Below are 16,684 nucleotides of genomic sequence, written 5' to 3'. Positions count from 1 at the left end.
TTCATGAACGTATGCACTTTTGGGTCACATATCTCAGAAGGGACCGTATCATAGTCAGTAGATGCTTATGATGTAATAAGTGCTTGCATAAACTGCGGTTTTATTGGCTGATATATCATGACCAAAGAGAAAATTTTAGCTGTGTTGATGGGAAAAGTGTTTTTTATGGTTTTTTATGGTAATGGAATTGCGTAGACCTCTGCAGAAGGTCAGTCATCCATCTCCAGTTAGTTATAAACTAAAACAGCAGTGATTAATTTAAGCCCGCAATTTGTTTGCATTAAATTTAATTATAGAAGACCCAATTATATTAAAACAATCTCCGTGATTGATTGTTGTATAATTACGCTGCCGAGTTGGGCTGGCCAATTAGGGACCCAGAGGATGGATCGGTCCACAAGAGACCTTTTGGATAGCCTGTGGCCTGCTGAGAAAACCATGTATTAGATTAATTAATTTTTCCTTTTAGTAGTTTTTCAGCGTGATGTACATCACATGACGAGGTTAAACAGTTTTGCAGAGGTGTACAATAAATGTATGGCTGATTCTACACAGTTATAGTAAAAAAAATAAATCTGGTTAAAAAAAAATTCACTCCAGAGAATTTGTAACAGAGATGGCGTCCTTGCAACATCCAACCAGAAAACACATATGTGAGGGGTGCATCCCTCACACTTACTCCATCTTTCTGGAGCCTCTTGTCTCATTCTCGTTATGATGCAACATGGGGCTGGAAGCGGTCCAGTGACAGTCCTGCAGTTAGGGATGTAGTGTCATGCTGTTCACTGATGATACCTTAATTACTTTGCTTCATTTTTATTTAGGTACAATAAAAAAAACACAACATGCATGCACAGTCTGCATCATACACTGCAAACCGTAAGCTCTTATTTAGTTTCTGTGTTTTTAGAAAGGGGGGAGGCTATCACATATACATGCTGTACGTTTTAGCCTTTGTCGCAGGAAATGGGAAGCTGACATTGAATATTATTGGTTTTAACTGGTTAATGTATATGATATTGGACAGAAGCAACTAAGGCTGCCTGCGTTGTGTTCTTATCCCTTTTTGTCCCAGTTCAGCAAGCAGACTGTTTGGCCGTATAGTCAGGGGCGAGGGGTGATGGAAGAAAAAAAAAAAAAAAAGCTTTTTGTCTGTTCCTACAAAGTGCCATGAGGAGCTATGATTCTTTGAAGCCTCTAACCCTACTTCCCATGTTTACACTGGATTTAGTTGTGTACATCGGTGTTATTATAGTTGAGGGCTGTTTTTTTCTTCATTCTTTTGTTGATGTAATTACAGGTCTTTCTAAAGATCCAGTTACCTTGACCACACAGTGTGAATTAACCCTTGTAATGACAACACACCCGGAAGATAAACGCGTCTCTCCTGACTAGAACTGTGCCCTGTACTGTAGTTTCGGGAGCAAATCTTTTTTTCTTGACATCTGTTTTAGCATTTTTGGTTAAATACTTCCTTCAGAGTGAAAGTAAGAATGTCTAAATCGGGAAGAGGCCCACAAGGTTGGGCTCCTGTTTTTCACATTATCTACTTTAGCGCCATCTGCATTGGAAAAAGTAATTCTAGTTTTACTGTGGAAATCATTGCAGCCTGTTGATAAACAAAACAGCCATTTTGTCCCTGCAGCTTAGAGGACCTGTTATGTTTCACACAGAGGAGATTTACGATAGAGCCCCTTTGTATACCTTAAAAAGAACAAAGGTCCCCCAATAGGCTCCATCCGGAAGAAACCATGAAGTATCTGTGTGAACTATATACAAATGTCGACTGTGGAGATGGTCTTGTGTTCATATATTTGCCTGCAATACAGTAGTGTTGCCATTATTAGACCATCGACAACCAGCCTGCAAATTGATAAAAGAAACACAAAAATCACACTATGTTGCAGTCATTTTTGCTGTCACTATTGCTGGTCACCTGTAGGTTACTTGCCTGACGCAGGACCTCACCTGCACTTATGGGACAATATTTGTCCCTAGATTTTAGTATTGGCAGCCTACAAAATAATTGTGATTAAAAAGATGTCGCTTCTCTTGAAATCTTTTACTAGTTATAGTTATATGTAAGTTGTGCCTCAATGGTTGCATAATGCTTGAATTTCCATCCACAGAGTCTTGCAAATTCTTTTCAAATTACGGTCGTAAAGCTTGGCAAAATGAATTGAAACCAGAGGTATTCAGAATGTGTGACTTCGCATGATAATGTTACAGTTTGAGGTTGATAATGTGAATTGATTTAAAATTCTACTTTTAGTTTTTGCAATTGACACGTTTTTTACAGAAAATTTCTGCCCGTTGTTTAGACCTTAATGAGACGGTCCAATTGTCTTGCTTCCTTGCTTCCCTACAGTCTACTCCCCGCAGATTTGCAGAACTGAAGCTGACCCCTCGTGTAGCAAAGACGTTGGTTTTACTCATTTAGTTATATCAGCAGGCCACGTTGGTTTGCAGTGTGCTGGAGCTGGTTTTGTTAATATCTTCAGTAACTTGGTTAAAAATGTACCGTGCAAAGAACAGATTTTATTCAATATACAGTTTGGTAGCCTAAAAAAATAAGAGAATTGGCTGTTCCTTTCGGTTTTCGGCAAGCGTTCCAGAAGTTGCCCATATTTGCTGTAAAGCTTCCCAGAGATGTTTAAATCAGCAACTGTTCATATGATGATTTTGTTTATTACAGGAATGATTTTATACAATTATTAATTTGGGATTAGAAGTACTTTTATAAAATTGAATAATATATCGACTTGTGCCTGTTGCCTACACATTCTGGAGGCAGCCATTTTGTGCCTCAGTGATGTCACTAGTCTAAGTGAATAGATAGGCTTCAGTCTCAGGAGTTTTGATTTCACACCACAAAATGGCTGCCTACACAGTGCGTAGGTGACTGGAATACTTTTAAGAGAATCCTTATAACCATTTATATTACGTTTGACACACGGAGCGTGGTTGAAATGCCACTAAAACTCAGCGAGTTGCCTTTCAGAAACTGCCCTCTGACGAAAACATTAAGACAAGGGCAGCATCTAATGCTCTGCAATAATATTTAGTAAATAAGGGTGTTTCCCTTTAGCACAGTGCATTTACCATACTATACATTCAGTCAGTATGAGTAGTACTACAAATGGTGCGCTCATTATCTCTGCAAGAGGAGACACTGGCTGTTCTACTTGTTGTGGGGAGGGGTTCAGTTATTATTCAGTGCAGGTAAAGAACCCAGTTGTGATGCCTTGCAGACTGTCTGTACATGGTGACTCATAGGTGTATAATGCAATTGTCTTTTTCCAAGAATATCCTCTAACAACATGATCTGTAATGAAATTATAGCATAATGAAGTTAGACCATGGATAATGGATTCATAAGTACTATAACTCGCAGAATTGTCAGCTACAAGGAGAGAAAGCTGCAAACGGATTGCAGTCTTCTCACCATAGACAATATATATAGTCCTTTTACTTTCTAAATCAGAGGTGACCTGAGGCTCTCAAAGTGTTGTAGAACTACATTTCCCACCATGCATTGCCAGCTGCTTAATAAGCAATGAGTAATTTTCCCTACAACAACTGAAGAACCTTATGTTGCCTACATGATCAAGCAATAGGCAAAGAAACATGAGTTTGCATAGCTTTTAAACACCCATGCTTACAAGTCACACTCCTGGTCTGCGTTTCCATTGGCTGCTTAATTTGCTGTCATCTTCACTGTTGTGTCCAGACATCCTTTGTTCGTTCCAGGCTTGCATCGGCTTTCTTTGTAATCCTCAAATGTTTTTCAATTTTAACAGTGTTTTGCAAGGTTAACTGTGCTTCCCAAGAAGGGTCAGCATGTCTGAGAGCTGGATTGGTTAAAATGGTTTTTGTCTATAATTTATGAAATGTAAAACAGGTGGAAGCTATATTTGTCTGCTAGTTTTAGACTTATTCTGCAATAAGTATGCCCCAGCTAATAGAGACACTGAATGACTTCATTCCTGCACAGAAACTTGCCTCAGATTTGTTCCTTTGGGAGACCCCCTGGATTTTTTCCAGAGCTCGTCTTAAGTGTTTGTCACGCACAATATAAGACTTTAGTCTAGCTGTGCCCTGCAAGTAATGCTTTCTGGGACACTGGCTAGTTTAAGTATTTTATGACATATATATGAAATTATTTGAAATCAATAGGGAAATTCATAAACGGCATTTTTTTCCATGGTTGAGAAATATTTCCTGGGAATGCCACTTGTAATTTCCCCTAGCACCTAAAAAGTATATTTGATTTAGTAATGGTTAGGATTTAATAAGTCCAGGATAAATTAAAGGCATATGTTCCTAATAGGATTTTAACTTTATGCAGCAGTCATAATTAAGTAAAGGGGTGTCCTGCAGCTCATGTGCAAGGTGCGCACCGAAAGATTCCATGGCCCACAAATGAAGAGATTAGGGCGGGAGCGTCTGATTGGTTGTACAGTCTGGTTACAGTGTAAGAGAGTTTGTTAACAGTCTGAACCTTTGTGTCCTCAGGAGGAAGAGTAAAGACATGGAAACGCAGATGGTTTATCCTGACTGATAACTGCCTCTATTACTTTGAATACACAACGGTACGTGGCTTTGAGTTTCATGTGGGTTCTGACATATTGTATGAACATTTCTATAACGATAAAAAAAAATGTCTCCCGTTTAATAAGCAGCAAGTGCCATTTTGTAAATCTTGTATGCCTGGCCGTCTTTATCAATGTAAACCGTCGCCCCAAGATGCTCTCAGGAGTCATTATCTCCTCTAGTGAACTGTGGGGCAGGGCCTGGTAGAAGCAGTATCTAAGCTGCCTTACTCACTGTCTTTGTTCCCTAGTGAGATGATAGGCCATACTTTCCAACTCTCCAGGAATGTCCGAGGGACTCCCGAAATCCGGGTCGGTCTCCCGGACTCCCAGGAGAGCAGGCAATTCTCCCGATTCCCGGATGGCTCTGCAAATTAAACTGAGGGGGCGGCGCTTAGTGGTGCCGTGTACATGCCATTGTGGCCCCGCCCCCTATTGGGGAAAAAGTGATGCCGGCTTTGGGGGCGGGGCTAACAACGCGATTCTTCGAGCCCCGTCCCCACACTCCCACCTGCCTTCCGGACCTCCCGGGAGACAAGTTGCCAATGTTGGCAACTATGTGATAGATTTCATTCTCAATGATGTTGGCTCAGCCCACAAAATGGCTGCTGCAGATATGACTGTCATGGAGAGTTTGACTAAATTCCCTGTTAGAAAAAAATAAACATAGGTTTAACAGATAAAGGCCGGCAGGGCAGATGAGTTAAAAACAAATGCCACCTCCTTAAAATGGAGATGGGAACCTTTTTTAAAAAATAATAATAAATGTAACAATTTGTGTTTGTCAGAGGGAGGTACATGGACCTCCATTTTCCGTTTTGTTTTTAAATGGAAAAAGTTACTTACAAAACTAGTAATTCACTACTAATACTTCAGGGTCATTGTACATTTAGTGACATTTTGCCTCGTGTCCTCTCTGGCTCATTGGTGTCCACAGTTTGATTGATGAGAGTGAGCTCCACTTGTTCACACAATTCCCTTTACCTTCTCATGGAGGGGCATAAGCCGCACATAGAGAGCATACAGTTATAGGTGAGGAAAGCAGGATTCCAGTAGGGGATGGGTATTTTTATAATGTATAACTATCTACCCAGTGAGACTCTACCAAGTTGGCCCCAACGGTCTAGGAGGAAAGCATAAAAAGTCTGTTTATGGTTTGTACATGGCAATAAAACTGGTTTATGATGGTACAGATCTGCCGCAGCAGTGTATCGGAGAACATGTCAGGACCCATTATACTGGTTTTCCTATAATTGATTGATTGGTCTTATATGTGATGTTCTCCAATCTCTTTATGTAGATATTGCTTTTTCTAGCTCTTCTGGTCAACAAGCAGTTGTACAGTTGCTGGATCCAGATGCTCTTGACTAATCATCCTGTGTTTGACTTGACAGGATAAAGAGCCAAGAGGGATAATTCCTTTGGAAAATCTTAGCATCCGAGAAGTTGAAGATCCTCGAAAACCAGTATGTCTTCTGTTTGTTTGTTTTTAAAGTTTCCACATGGTCACACATTTTTACTATGTTAGTGGTACTGGTGGGATAAAGCCTGATTCATTAAGGATCTTAACTTGAGAAACTTCTTATTTCAGTCTCCTGGACAAAACCATGTTACAATGCAAGGGGTGCAAATTAGCATTCTGTTTTGCACATAAGTTAAATACTGACTTTTGTTTTCATGTAGCACACAAATATCAACTTTAAATTTCAGTGTACAAATTAGCTATCAAGTATTTGTGTGCTACATGAAAAAACATTGCATTGTAACATGGTTTTGTCCAGGACACTGAAATAAGAAGTTTCTCAAGTTAAGATCCTAAATCAATCGGGGGCCCTTGTTACATTCACAGGTACAAGTTGAAATAGAGGGTAATTTTGTTGACATTCCTAATGTCCCTGTCTGTCTATTTTTCAGCAGGCATATGCTGGCCATATAGATCATTTTGATCATTTTGAATTACTTAAATGGCCACCAAAGTATCAAATCCGTTTCCAATTTTAGCGAACGATAGATGACCACAGTTTGAAACACAACAAACACCCTAAGGGGTATATTTCCTAGACTGCGGGTTTGAAAAAGTGGGGATGTTGCCTATAGCAACTAATCAGATTCTAGCTGTCATTTTGTAGAATGTACTAAATAAATTCTAACTAGAATCTGATTGGTTGCTATAGGCAACATCTCCACTTGTTTAAACCAGCAGTTTAGTAAATATACCCCTATGAAACCGTTTAAAAACTCACCTATTTTGGACATAGTTAACTAAAATAAAAACAGGGAAACTAAATTATTGTGTGTTTTATTTGCAGTTTGGTGACAAAGTTTTTTTTTACTAGGACAAAGCTATAATTTAAATGTATGTACAACCTGTTGCTCTCATCCAATCTGGTGCTCAACTGAAGTATACATAGTTCAGAGTATGCAGTAACTTTTGGCTTATGTTGATCTGCCTTTCAGGCATCTTTGTGTAATGTTGCAGTAGCCATTTTATTAAATAAAAAAAAAAGCTACACGTTCTTAGTTTAAAGGAGATCTTCACCCATGCTGACGAATTAATGGTAAACTCCCCCTCCAACAAGTACCAGATCAACAGGGTTCCAGTATCTATGCCTACTATGTAGCAGATGCTATAACCCTGCTTTGTGTTATTGCCCCGGTTGTCTGTATCAGCTTCCGCTCAGTGCTGTCAACACGAGGTGTCAGCAAGCGGATACCGCTATCTCAACACAAGAGGTCCGCCGTAACATTGTCCTGCTGTCCGTGGCTGGAAAGTGAGCCTTTGCAGAGACAGTCTGACCCTCACCATTTTACTACTTGGGGAAATGGGTATACAAGTGAATATTTTGAATGGGCAGATAGTTCATTTAACTATATGTATCCTTTCATTATATTTGTATTCGAGAAGCAGAAATGAGCAACAAAGTCAAGTTTATTTTTAAATTGTGTTAAGAGAAATTAGTCCTATAGAGAAAACTCGGTGCAGATGTTTTTCCCAGGTTCACGGTTAGTCTGGCAGCCCCAGCTGTAAACGAGGGCTTTGTGACATTTTGGAGGGAGTGTGAGGACCAATGAGAAGCTACAAATAGGGACATTGTGGCTTGTCATAGGGGTCCTGCGACTTACCCCCCTCATTCTGCAGCCATTTCAAAGTGGTGAATGGAAATGTTCACTTTAGGTGGTAGACCATTTTAAATGGGATAGGGAAATAAATGAGGCCTTAGTTAAATAAACTGAAGGCCTCCTACCCACTGACAATAATTTCATGTATTTTAATGACATTAGAACACTAATACAATGCATGAAAACGGATCTGAATAGAACCCATAGCTTCCAATGAAACCATACCCACCTATGTTTTTACTTGTGCTCCGGTGTGTTGGATTTGCAATTTTTCAGAAGCATCTTGTTCCATTGTGTGTTAACTGCAAGTTAAATGTATTGGATAAGCCTACAGTGACCTCCATTGATCTCAAAACACTCGTAACAAGTCATGCCACATTTTTAGGAAAGTGGTCAGTCACTTCATTTTCATCCAGGTTTCCAGATAGGCTTATGGTTTCTTTCCATACTTATATGGTAAATATGTCCTGGATTGAGATAAAATGTAAGTTTTGGGGCACACAAAACCATTAATTAGATACCTATAGGAAGTTAGAAAAACTAATCAATGTAATAAGAACATGATGGGACAGTAACACAAATATAGAAATTAAACTTATACCTAGAGCGCTTTGCGACCACAATTCAGTTTACTGAACTAGAGAATTGTTCAAAAAGCCTAAAGAACTAACTAGTGCAATAACACAAAACCACAGTAGAAGACTTTTTTAAATTAACCAACACAAAGAAAAATGTTGGCACAGAGGAATCAACAGAAACCAAAAACAACGAGGTAGACAGCATAGCTAAAAGAATAAACACACTCAACCAAACCATTTTAGAAACCCAAGAGAAAGTTGGCAAGAGACAACGAGATTTTAAAGAGGGCACACACCGGAAGACTATCACCGTAATCAACATAAAACCCCAACTACCGCAACACAACATAAACAGATGCAATCAGATACATAATACAATGTAATTAGGGCGGCTACAAAACAACTCAGAAAACACTGGAACATTCTGAAAAGTAACAAATTCATCACCCCCTTATACTAGAGAAACCACACATACCCCACAGTAGGAGCCACTACCCAAATGGATATACAACGTCAAACACTAACATTAACCCCAAACAGGAGATGGCATTTCTACTGAAATACAAATACACTTACTTCTAATATTGTATGTGTACACATATGTGTGCATACTAACAATTATATTGTATTTCTCACCCATTATTTACTTTTATTCCCATGCCACTTATTCTTTAACATACTATTTACCCTTCTTTAATAGTTTATTTCAAATGTTTGATATGTAATTATCTTCCACCCACCATCTTTCTATTTACTTATTTTAACTTCAATAATAATATACACCTAGGGCCTGATTCATTAAGGAACTTAAATTAAGAAGTTTCTTATTTCAGTCTCCTGGCCAAAACCATGTTACAATGCAAGGGGTGAAAATGAGTTTTCTGTTTTGCACATAAGTTAAATACTGACTGTTTTTTTATGTAGCACACAAATACTTGATAGCTTATTTGTATACTGAAATGTAAAGTTGATATTTGTGTGCTACATGAAAAAACAGTCAGTATTTAACTTATGTGCAAAACAGAAAACTCATTTTCACCCCTTGCATTGTAACATGGTTTTGTCCAGGAGACTGAAATAGGAAACTTCTTAATTTAAGTTCCTTAATGAATCAGGACCCTATTCATTATATGTTTTTTCCCTTTCATTTTTAATATACTTTTTCATTAATTTATCTGTTAATTTAGCTGTTTATTTACTTATATCAGATGTATCTCTTCTTTATTGCCAGTACAAGATAAGTGCACATGCTTGGTTTAAATGTGAAAGCACATGCCTCCCGTTACTACACACCAGTCAGACTGTGTTATTATTCATACATTACTACAATGCTAGTGTACCATTAGTGGTACGATTCATTTAATGATGCATACATGTCATGCGAATAATAGGAAGACCAACAATTGGCGTGAACAGCCAGACTTTATGAATACATGCGTGATCCAAGAAAGACCCACTTTGAATATGAGAACCCACTGAAGAAGCTACATATGGTGAAAATAGAAAGAAAACTCCAGGGGGGCAAATTTATCAAACTGCGGGTTTGAAAAAGTGGAGATGTTGCCTATAGCAACCAATCACATTCTAGCTGTCATTTTGTAGAATGCACTAAATAAATGATAACTAGAATCATAATTTATTTAGTAAATTCTACAGAATAACAGCTAGAATGTGATTGGTTGCTATAGGCAACATCTCCACTTTTTCAAACCCGCAGTTTAGTAAATATACCCCACAGAGTCCATCCAAAGCTCCACGGCAAGGTACAGCCAAGTGTAACCTGTTTCTAGTGTAACTGGGTGACAGATTGCTGTGTTTGTAGCACATACAACGCTTCCAGACTAGACAAGCGCATAGGTGAGAGGTGAACCCTTTATTAATGAAGACAGCAGCACAGGTTATATCAGTTTAGCCAACTCCTGGACGTGTAATGGCAGGCTTCTGTCAAACTAGTGCAGGAAACACACCTCTATATGAAACAAAATGCCCACATCAAACTTGCTGTTTTGTTGTTTTTGTACAGGTGAAAGTCGTCAAGAAATCAAATGATCATTTGGTGTTAAAATAAAAATAAAATACAAATAAACAGCCCCTACCCCCAAAATGCACGTCCACAGAAACTCAAAATGGACCTTTAGGTTCTTTTCTGCCATCACATTTTCTGTTTCTGTGGGCGTGCATTCTGTGGGCGTCCATGGTCTGTAGGCATGTACACCATAGTGAGCAGTGATGTATAAATGATTATTCAGGCTGGAGGTGTATTGAGTGTTACCACAGTGGGGAATTTCTCCCCCACATTGGACAGTAATCTGTGAGGTAAATGTATCAAGCTGAGAGTTTTTCGGCGGGTTTGAAAAACCAATCGGATTCTAGCTATCATTTATTTAGTACATTCTACAAAATGATAGCTAGAATCTGATTGGTTGCTATAGGCAACATCTCCACTTTTCAAACTCGCCGAAAAACTCTCCGCTTGATACATTTACCCCTGTATGTTGATGAATGTGAAGTTCTATGTTCTGCCTGGTCATTCTGTGAGGACGGTTTTCATTTTCTGGCAGTAATATGGTTTGTGTCACTGGCGCCCTTAGCGGCTGATCTCCATTTAGTGCTGATTATTAATGGGGCTTTTTTTTTTTTCGTCTCAGAATTGCTTTGAGCTATTTAATCCGAGTCACAAAGGACAAGTTATCAAAGCCTGTAAAACAGAGGCTGATGGGAGAGTGGTTGAGGGAAACCATGTTGTATACAGAATATCTGCACCGACCCCTGAAGAGAAAGAAGAATGGATAAAGTCCATCAAGTGAGTGATCTCTACAGAGGGCACCTTACCATAAACCTTCTATCCTTTCTCATGTTCTTGCTGCTTGCTCTCCCCCTCCCCAAGTTTCAGGTTGTCACAATCCCCTCAAATTACTATATACAGGATTACTCCCTCTCTGCTATACATTATATGGATATTAGAAGTCATTGAGGAGTGCTCTGACCTTATAAATACATGACTGTGGCACATGTCTTTTTTTTATACAAGTCACAGTAATCCAAGGTACTTCCAATATCCATAATTATAGTAGAGGCGTATTATTCCTCATAGTTTTCCCAATGAACACTAAAGTGACGACATCTCTTATAATTGGTGATATTCTGATATCAGAGCTCACTGTTAATACAGATATTATTTACAGGTATTCATCCCTATATTAACATCACTTGCCTTGTGTAGTGTTGTATAAGGAGGTGCCCTGTTCTGGTGCTAGAGGTGGGACTCTGTATATCATAGCCCTCACAGTGTGCTGGCATGTCTCTGCATCCCAGTTCCAGGGGCGAATTTATCAAGCTGCGGGTTTGAAAAAGTGGAGATGTTGCCTATAGCAACCAATCAGATTCTAGATGTTATTTTGTAGAATGTAATAAAGAAATGATAAATTTAACCCCCAACGTCTTTATCCTGTCCCCCCATTATTGCACCTCTTACCCCTGCTGTCTCAACCATGCTTTAACGTGCTGCCCTATGGGTGATATTTTGAGGATGTGTTTAATCATGTACAAATTACCTAGTCATCTTTCTGTAAGATGAACAGCTTGGTTATGTACAGATTATCGTATCTTTCTTTCATGGTGAGGCAGATGAAACCTAACTCAGATTATCATTGCTTAACAGGTCAATATTTAAAAGGGAATTTCTTAACATTGTTTATATGTCCCCTATCCTGACCCCAAGTCACACATATAAAGATAACCATTTTAATGATGCCGAGTTTACTTGTTTCTAAATATTTCCATCCAACTCATATTTGAAGAATGATACAATCCAAGACTGAGTCACTAAATTACTCACATGTACTTCAGCCGAAAATTCAGAAACTGCACTGGAGCGCCCTCTGTTGGCAAATTAACATATTTATGAAATGTATCTCAGTAGTGCAGTTCTCACCTACACATACTGCAGACATGCATTTTGTTGGCTGAATAGTGATGAGATTCAGAGATACCACCAATTCCAAATTAATTGATAGGCTAAGTGATTATTGGCTCAGCCCGCAAAATGTCTGATGTTTGTTTGCACTTATTGTAGGCGTCAGTTCATGTCCATGTATACCTTTTTTGCACCATTATTTTAGAGTGCACTTTGAGTGTTGTTGTATTTTTCTTTTTCTTTTTTAATTTATACTTCTATGTTTTCCTGTAGAGCAAGCATTAGCAAAGATCCCTTCTATGATATGCTAGCAACAAGGAAGAGGAGAATCGCTAACAAGAAATAACCCATGTTATCATTATGCAACTCATGAAGAGTCTCTGAAAGTATCACACATGGTACGAATGGAAGGACCAACCTTTACCTGGACTGCAAATACCCTCAGTGGTCCTGTACAAACACTGCTTGCAGTGAGGATGGCTGCCATATGGTGGTGTTGGTATCAATCCAGAATTTAAGCTTTGTATTATCCGTAGACTCCTACAGTGTTGGAGCTGTGTTTATTTGTTTCTTTTTTATTTAAGTTGAGGTCTAGACATTGTAAACTTGGAGAGTCCACAGCCTCTGACCTTCTCATAAGAATTATCCTTGGTCACAATGTAAATATCTCCCGGCAACCAAAACACTAACTCTATAGTCATTATAGAGACATCTGATTGAATGTTTTGATCATGTTCATGCTAACCATGTTAAAGTGTATCCTAGAATGGCAGCAATGTAGATGGTACTGAAGGCAATGACCAGGTATCTGCAAGCATAGCATTGCACGTTGGTCATGTTTGATTCACTTAGCCTATAGCTATCTTGGTTTGTACCCTGCTGTACGCAGCTTATGTCTGTATACACTCTGTTGTATTTAGCTGCTTCCAAAACAAAGGATAAACTTGTTGCAGCCAGACTCTGAATTCTGGTGTAACCACTGAATATTCAATCTATAAGCTAAACTTTCTTCTGTACAGATTTTTTTTAAAATGATATATAAAACCATATATGTATATAATATAAGGTAGCACCAGCTTCTAATGACTGTACATTAATACTTGATAGCAGGGGGGATACACAATTGTGCCTGCTCAGTGCTCACTCTGGTGGAGAAGAAATGACATTGCTGTACAGAAGCACTTGGGGGTATATTTACTAAAGTGCGGATTTGAAAAAGTGGAGATGATGCCTATAGCAACCAATCAGATTCTAGTTATCATTTATTTAGTACATTCTACAAAATGACAGCTAGAATCTGATTGGTTGCTATAGGCATCATCTCCTCTTTTTCAAACCCGCAGTTTAGTAAATATACCCCTTGGTGTTAACGAAGAGGACGATTGCACCCAGCCATGCATGATTTGTCATTGCTGTGCTTAATCCACTGCAGCAAGTGGTTTGATGTTTAATACAAGAAAATTAAAAATTCTGCCTTAAACAATCAAAATCACTTATGTCTTTTAGGTATGACGTGCCTAAGGGCAGTAGTTGCCTTTTGCTCTTGTCTATCTAGTCAGTCTTTCTGTATCTTGTCACACTTAGACAGGTCCAGATGGAATGATTCATTCACGTGTGACATCACCCTGGTGGGACAGGATCCTGGGGAGGGGGAGGGAGAAGCTAAATGTTGTATAGAGACAAAGATCTCATACACTTGTGTGTTCCCTCTATATAGTGTGACAGGTATGAACGACTGGTTACAACCATACATTGTAAGAACACTGCATACAGTCAGTGTTTGCTGCGAGGCCTCGTATTGTTACGTTTTTAATGTTGTTGATAAAAAGATGTTTGTTTTTTTGCATCACTGAACAGTGTAACTTTATGTAAAAAAATGTTAAACAAACAAAAAGAAATTTATTAACGAAGTATTTTGTGAGGAGACGGTCTCATGGTGCGTCCTTTTAGAACACAAAGATGTTCTTATAGTTATTTGCAATCTATTGATTCACCAGGTCCCTGACTGCATGGTCCCAAGTAGGAGATCCTCTAAACTTCTCAGTCGGGCCTTGTGCACACTAATAGATGGCTTGTCTAGGCACCTCCCCGTCTCACCTGTCAACTTCCCATTGGTGTGAATGAGAATATCAGAGGGGAAAGGCTTTGACCATCCTGAACAAGGTCTGCCTGAGCTTAGAACCATTAAATATACCGGTCCTGTTTAGTCGACAGAGCGCAGGTAACTGTGAGCATGAGAGATGGAATGCAGGTAATTAACATTTCAAATTTTATCTCTCTGATTTCCACCCAATAATACTTTTTTTTTTTTTGGGTGGAATTAGCCTTGCAGATAGTGGACCAGTGAGAGAACTGTGCTTGTTGAATATCCTCACTGGCAACAGTGCTTGTAAGATATTTACATCTAAAAGCGGTTTGCAGCATTTAAAGAATCTCTTAGCTGAAAATACAAGGTGCTATAAAGTCAACTTATATTTACAACTTCATGTATGTGTTCTGATTGATGTCTTGGCCATTTCAAATGATTTGTACATTTTACAACTGGCGCACCTGTGGCATTGTCATAAGCCCTTTTAGGCCAGTTCGGCCTGACATTACTGTGTCTTGAACACTATCAAAAGTGATAGAGGACAATTGAAATTTAGTTGGAATCTGCATCAATTCTAGCCATAAAGACAGCTGGCTGGTGACGGTTGTCACTGTATCGGCAAACTGCACTCCCCATGGGATCCTGATCTGTCCAAGTTAATCACCCAATGTGTGGCCAAGTTGGAAACCAGTCTGGATGTTGGCGATTAGGCTGAATGACCAGATCTTTCTGTGTGAGACCAGTTTAAGTGCAAGCAGTTCTACCCTGTGGAAGACTCCCTGCTGTGTGTTTTGTTTGCAGGCAAGAAATCTGGTCTGCAGAGAGTGCGATGTGTTCTATTGGTACTATCTTACCTCTGCCATGTTCACCTCTGGCATCTCCCATCACCACTTTATGTTTTACAGTGTTATACAGTATGGTGATTTGTACTAATCTGACCTTTCTTTTTCCTCAGAAAATGATTTAAAAGGTGCCCAACCCAATGACTTTGATCAATAAATAAACTGATTTATTGTCAGCAATGTATGTTACAGTACATGTTTGTTCCTTCTTAATTTGTTTACATTTCACCTTTTTTTAAAAAAATATATATATACACAACATAATTTATCCCTCTATAAATAGGGCATCATGACTCCTTATAATCAACAAATAGAAACAAATGCAAGTCAGTACAAAATACTTGTTTATTGAATAAAAAAAAAATGTACTAAGCTTCTAGTCTTAAATGTAAAAACGATAACATTTTGTTTCTCTCTGTTTAATTACACATTTTCGACTTCTCCATCTCACTATTCAGTGGTTTATTCTGTTGTGATGTCCTATGTTACAGATGGGATAAGCAGCAAGCAGTTACTGCGTAATATCTTCTTGAACCTTGTGTTGGCTGAGATTGTGTAGACTTGTGTTAGCAACAAACACAACCAGTACAGCCTGTGGAATGTCGCTCAGCTATGGTTTGTGTATTACGTACACTTGGCAATGGGCATTAGTACAGAAATGTATGGAAGAATGTTGGGACCTGTCAGTGTCCTAACATGATCAGTGTGTGGTATGGTGAGGGACAACTACATAGACACATCCAGGGCATGGTAAAGGTAGGAAAGCAGGCATTGCTCCCAAATCATTACAGCCTTAAAATGGACCCATCGCTTACACACACTGAAGGCAGCCATTTTGTGGGCTGAACCTATACCTATTAAGATACTCTTTGTGCCTAATGTCTCGGTGATGACACCTTTTCCAGTAAATTGTTAGGCTGAGTTTTGCTCAATAAAATGGCTTCTTCCACTGTCAGTAGATGACTCTTAACAATTAAAGCAATAGATCTCCTTTAAGGTGGATATGTTTTCTCTTGTGTTGCTTCATGCTATTAATATGTGGGCAGATGCCACATAGAGGAAGTTTCACTATTGATCGTACCATTTATAAATCAACTTAACCTTGCTACACATGGTAATCTTGTCAGCCAAAGTGACCAGACATTAACTTTTGTGGGTCTCCTCCTGATGGATCATTTAAAACAAATTCAGAATGTGAAATCAAGTCATCGTCTGACCGCTATTGGTCTGTGAGGGCATCGGCAGACCTGGAGGTGGCACGTGCCTTCTATATTGTGCTATCCGTTGCTTAAACTACCAGATCAGTGCATGTGGGTTTCTAAACATCTCCTAGATCTGAACGAGCGGATCTGTATGTCTTGGGATGATAAGCTGGACCAAAGTTCTGGGCTGCCTATGCACTGCCACAGCATCTTACCTAGTATGGCATCTTGTATTATTGGGAGTGTGCTCAAAGGTAGACTTGATTTTATATTCTGTCTGATCGGAAATGGAGCAATCAAGAGGAGGGTCATGACGCTGCGCTGTGACATCATAGCCCAGCACCA

At 39.0% G+C, this 16,684-nt stretch overlaps 1 protein-coding gene across 1 annotated transcript in view; it reads left to right on the top strand.

The window, feature by feature from the left end:
* CYTH3 (cytohesin 3) overlaps positions 1–12,562 on the top strand; it is a 98,656-nt gene extending 86,094 nt beyond the window's left edge. The window contains exons 10-13 of the mRNA XM_075179679.1: positions 4,516–4,592; positions 5,987–6,058; positions 10,939–11,093; positions 12,480–12,562. Of these exons, the coding sequence (XP_075035780.1) occupies positions 4,516–4,592; positions 5,987–6,058; positions 10,939–11,093; positions 12,480–12,552 (377 nt within the window). The 3' untranslated portion in view covers positions 12,553–12,562. The remainder of the gene's footprint in view (positions 1–4,515; positions 4,593–5,986; positions 6,059–10,938; positions 11,094–12,479) is intronic.
* The last annotated feature ends 4,122 nt before the right edge of the window (positions 12,563–16,684 follow it).

The sequence above is a fragment of the Mixophyes fleayi genome, chromosome 7 (genome assembly GCF_038048845.1).
Source record: "Mixophyes fleayi isolate aMixFle1 chromosome 7, aMixFle1.hap1, whole genome shotgun sequence".
Lineage (NCBI taxonomy): Eukaryota > Metazoa > Chordata > Amphibia > Anura > Limnodynastidae > Mixophyes > Mixophyes fleayi.
The sequence above is the reverse complement of the archived record's forward strand: the minus strand, read 5'-3'. Positions and strand labels throughout refer to the sequence as shown.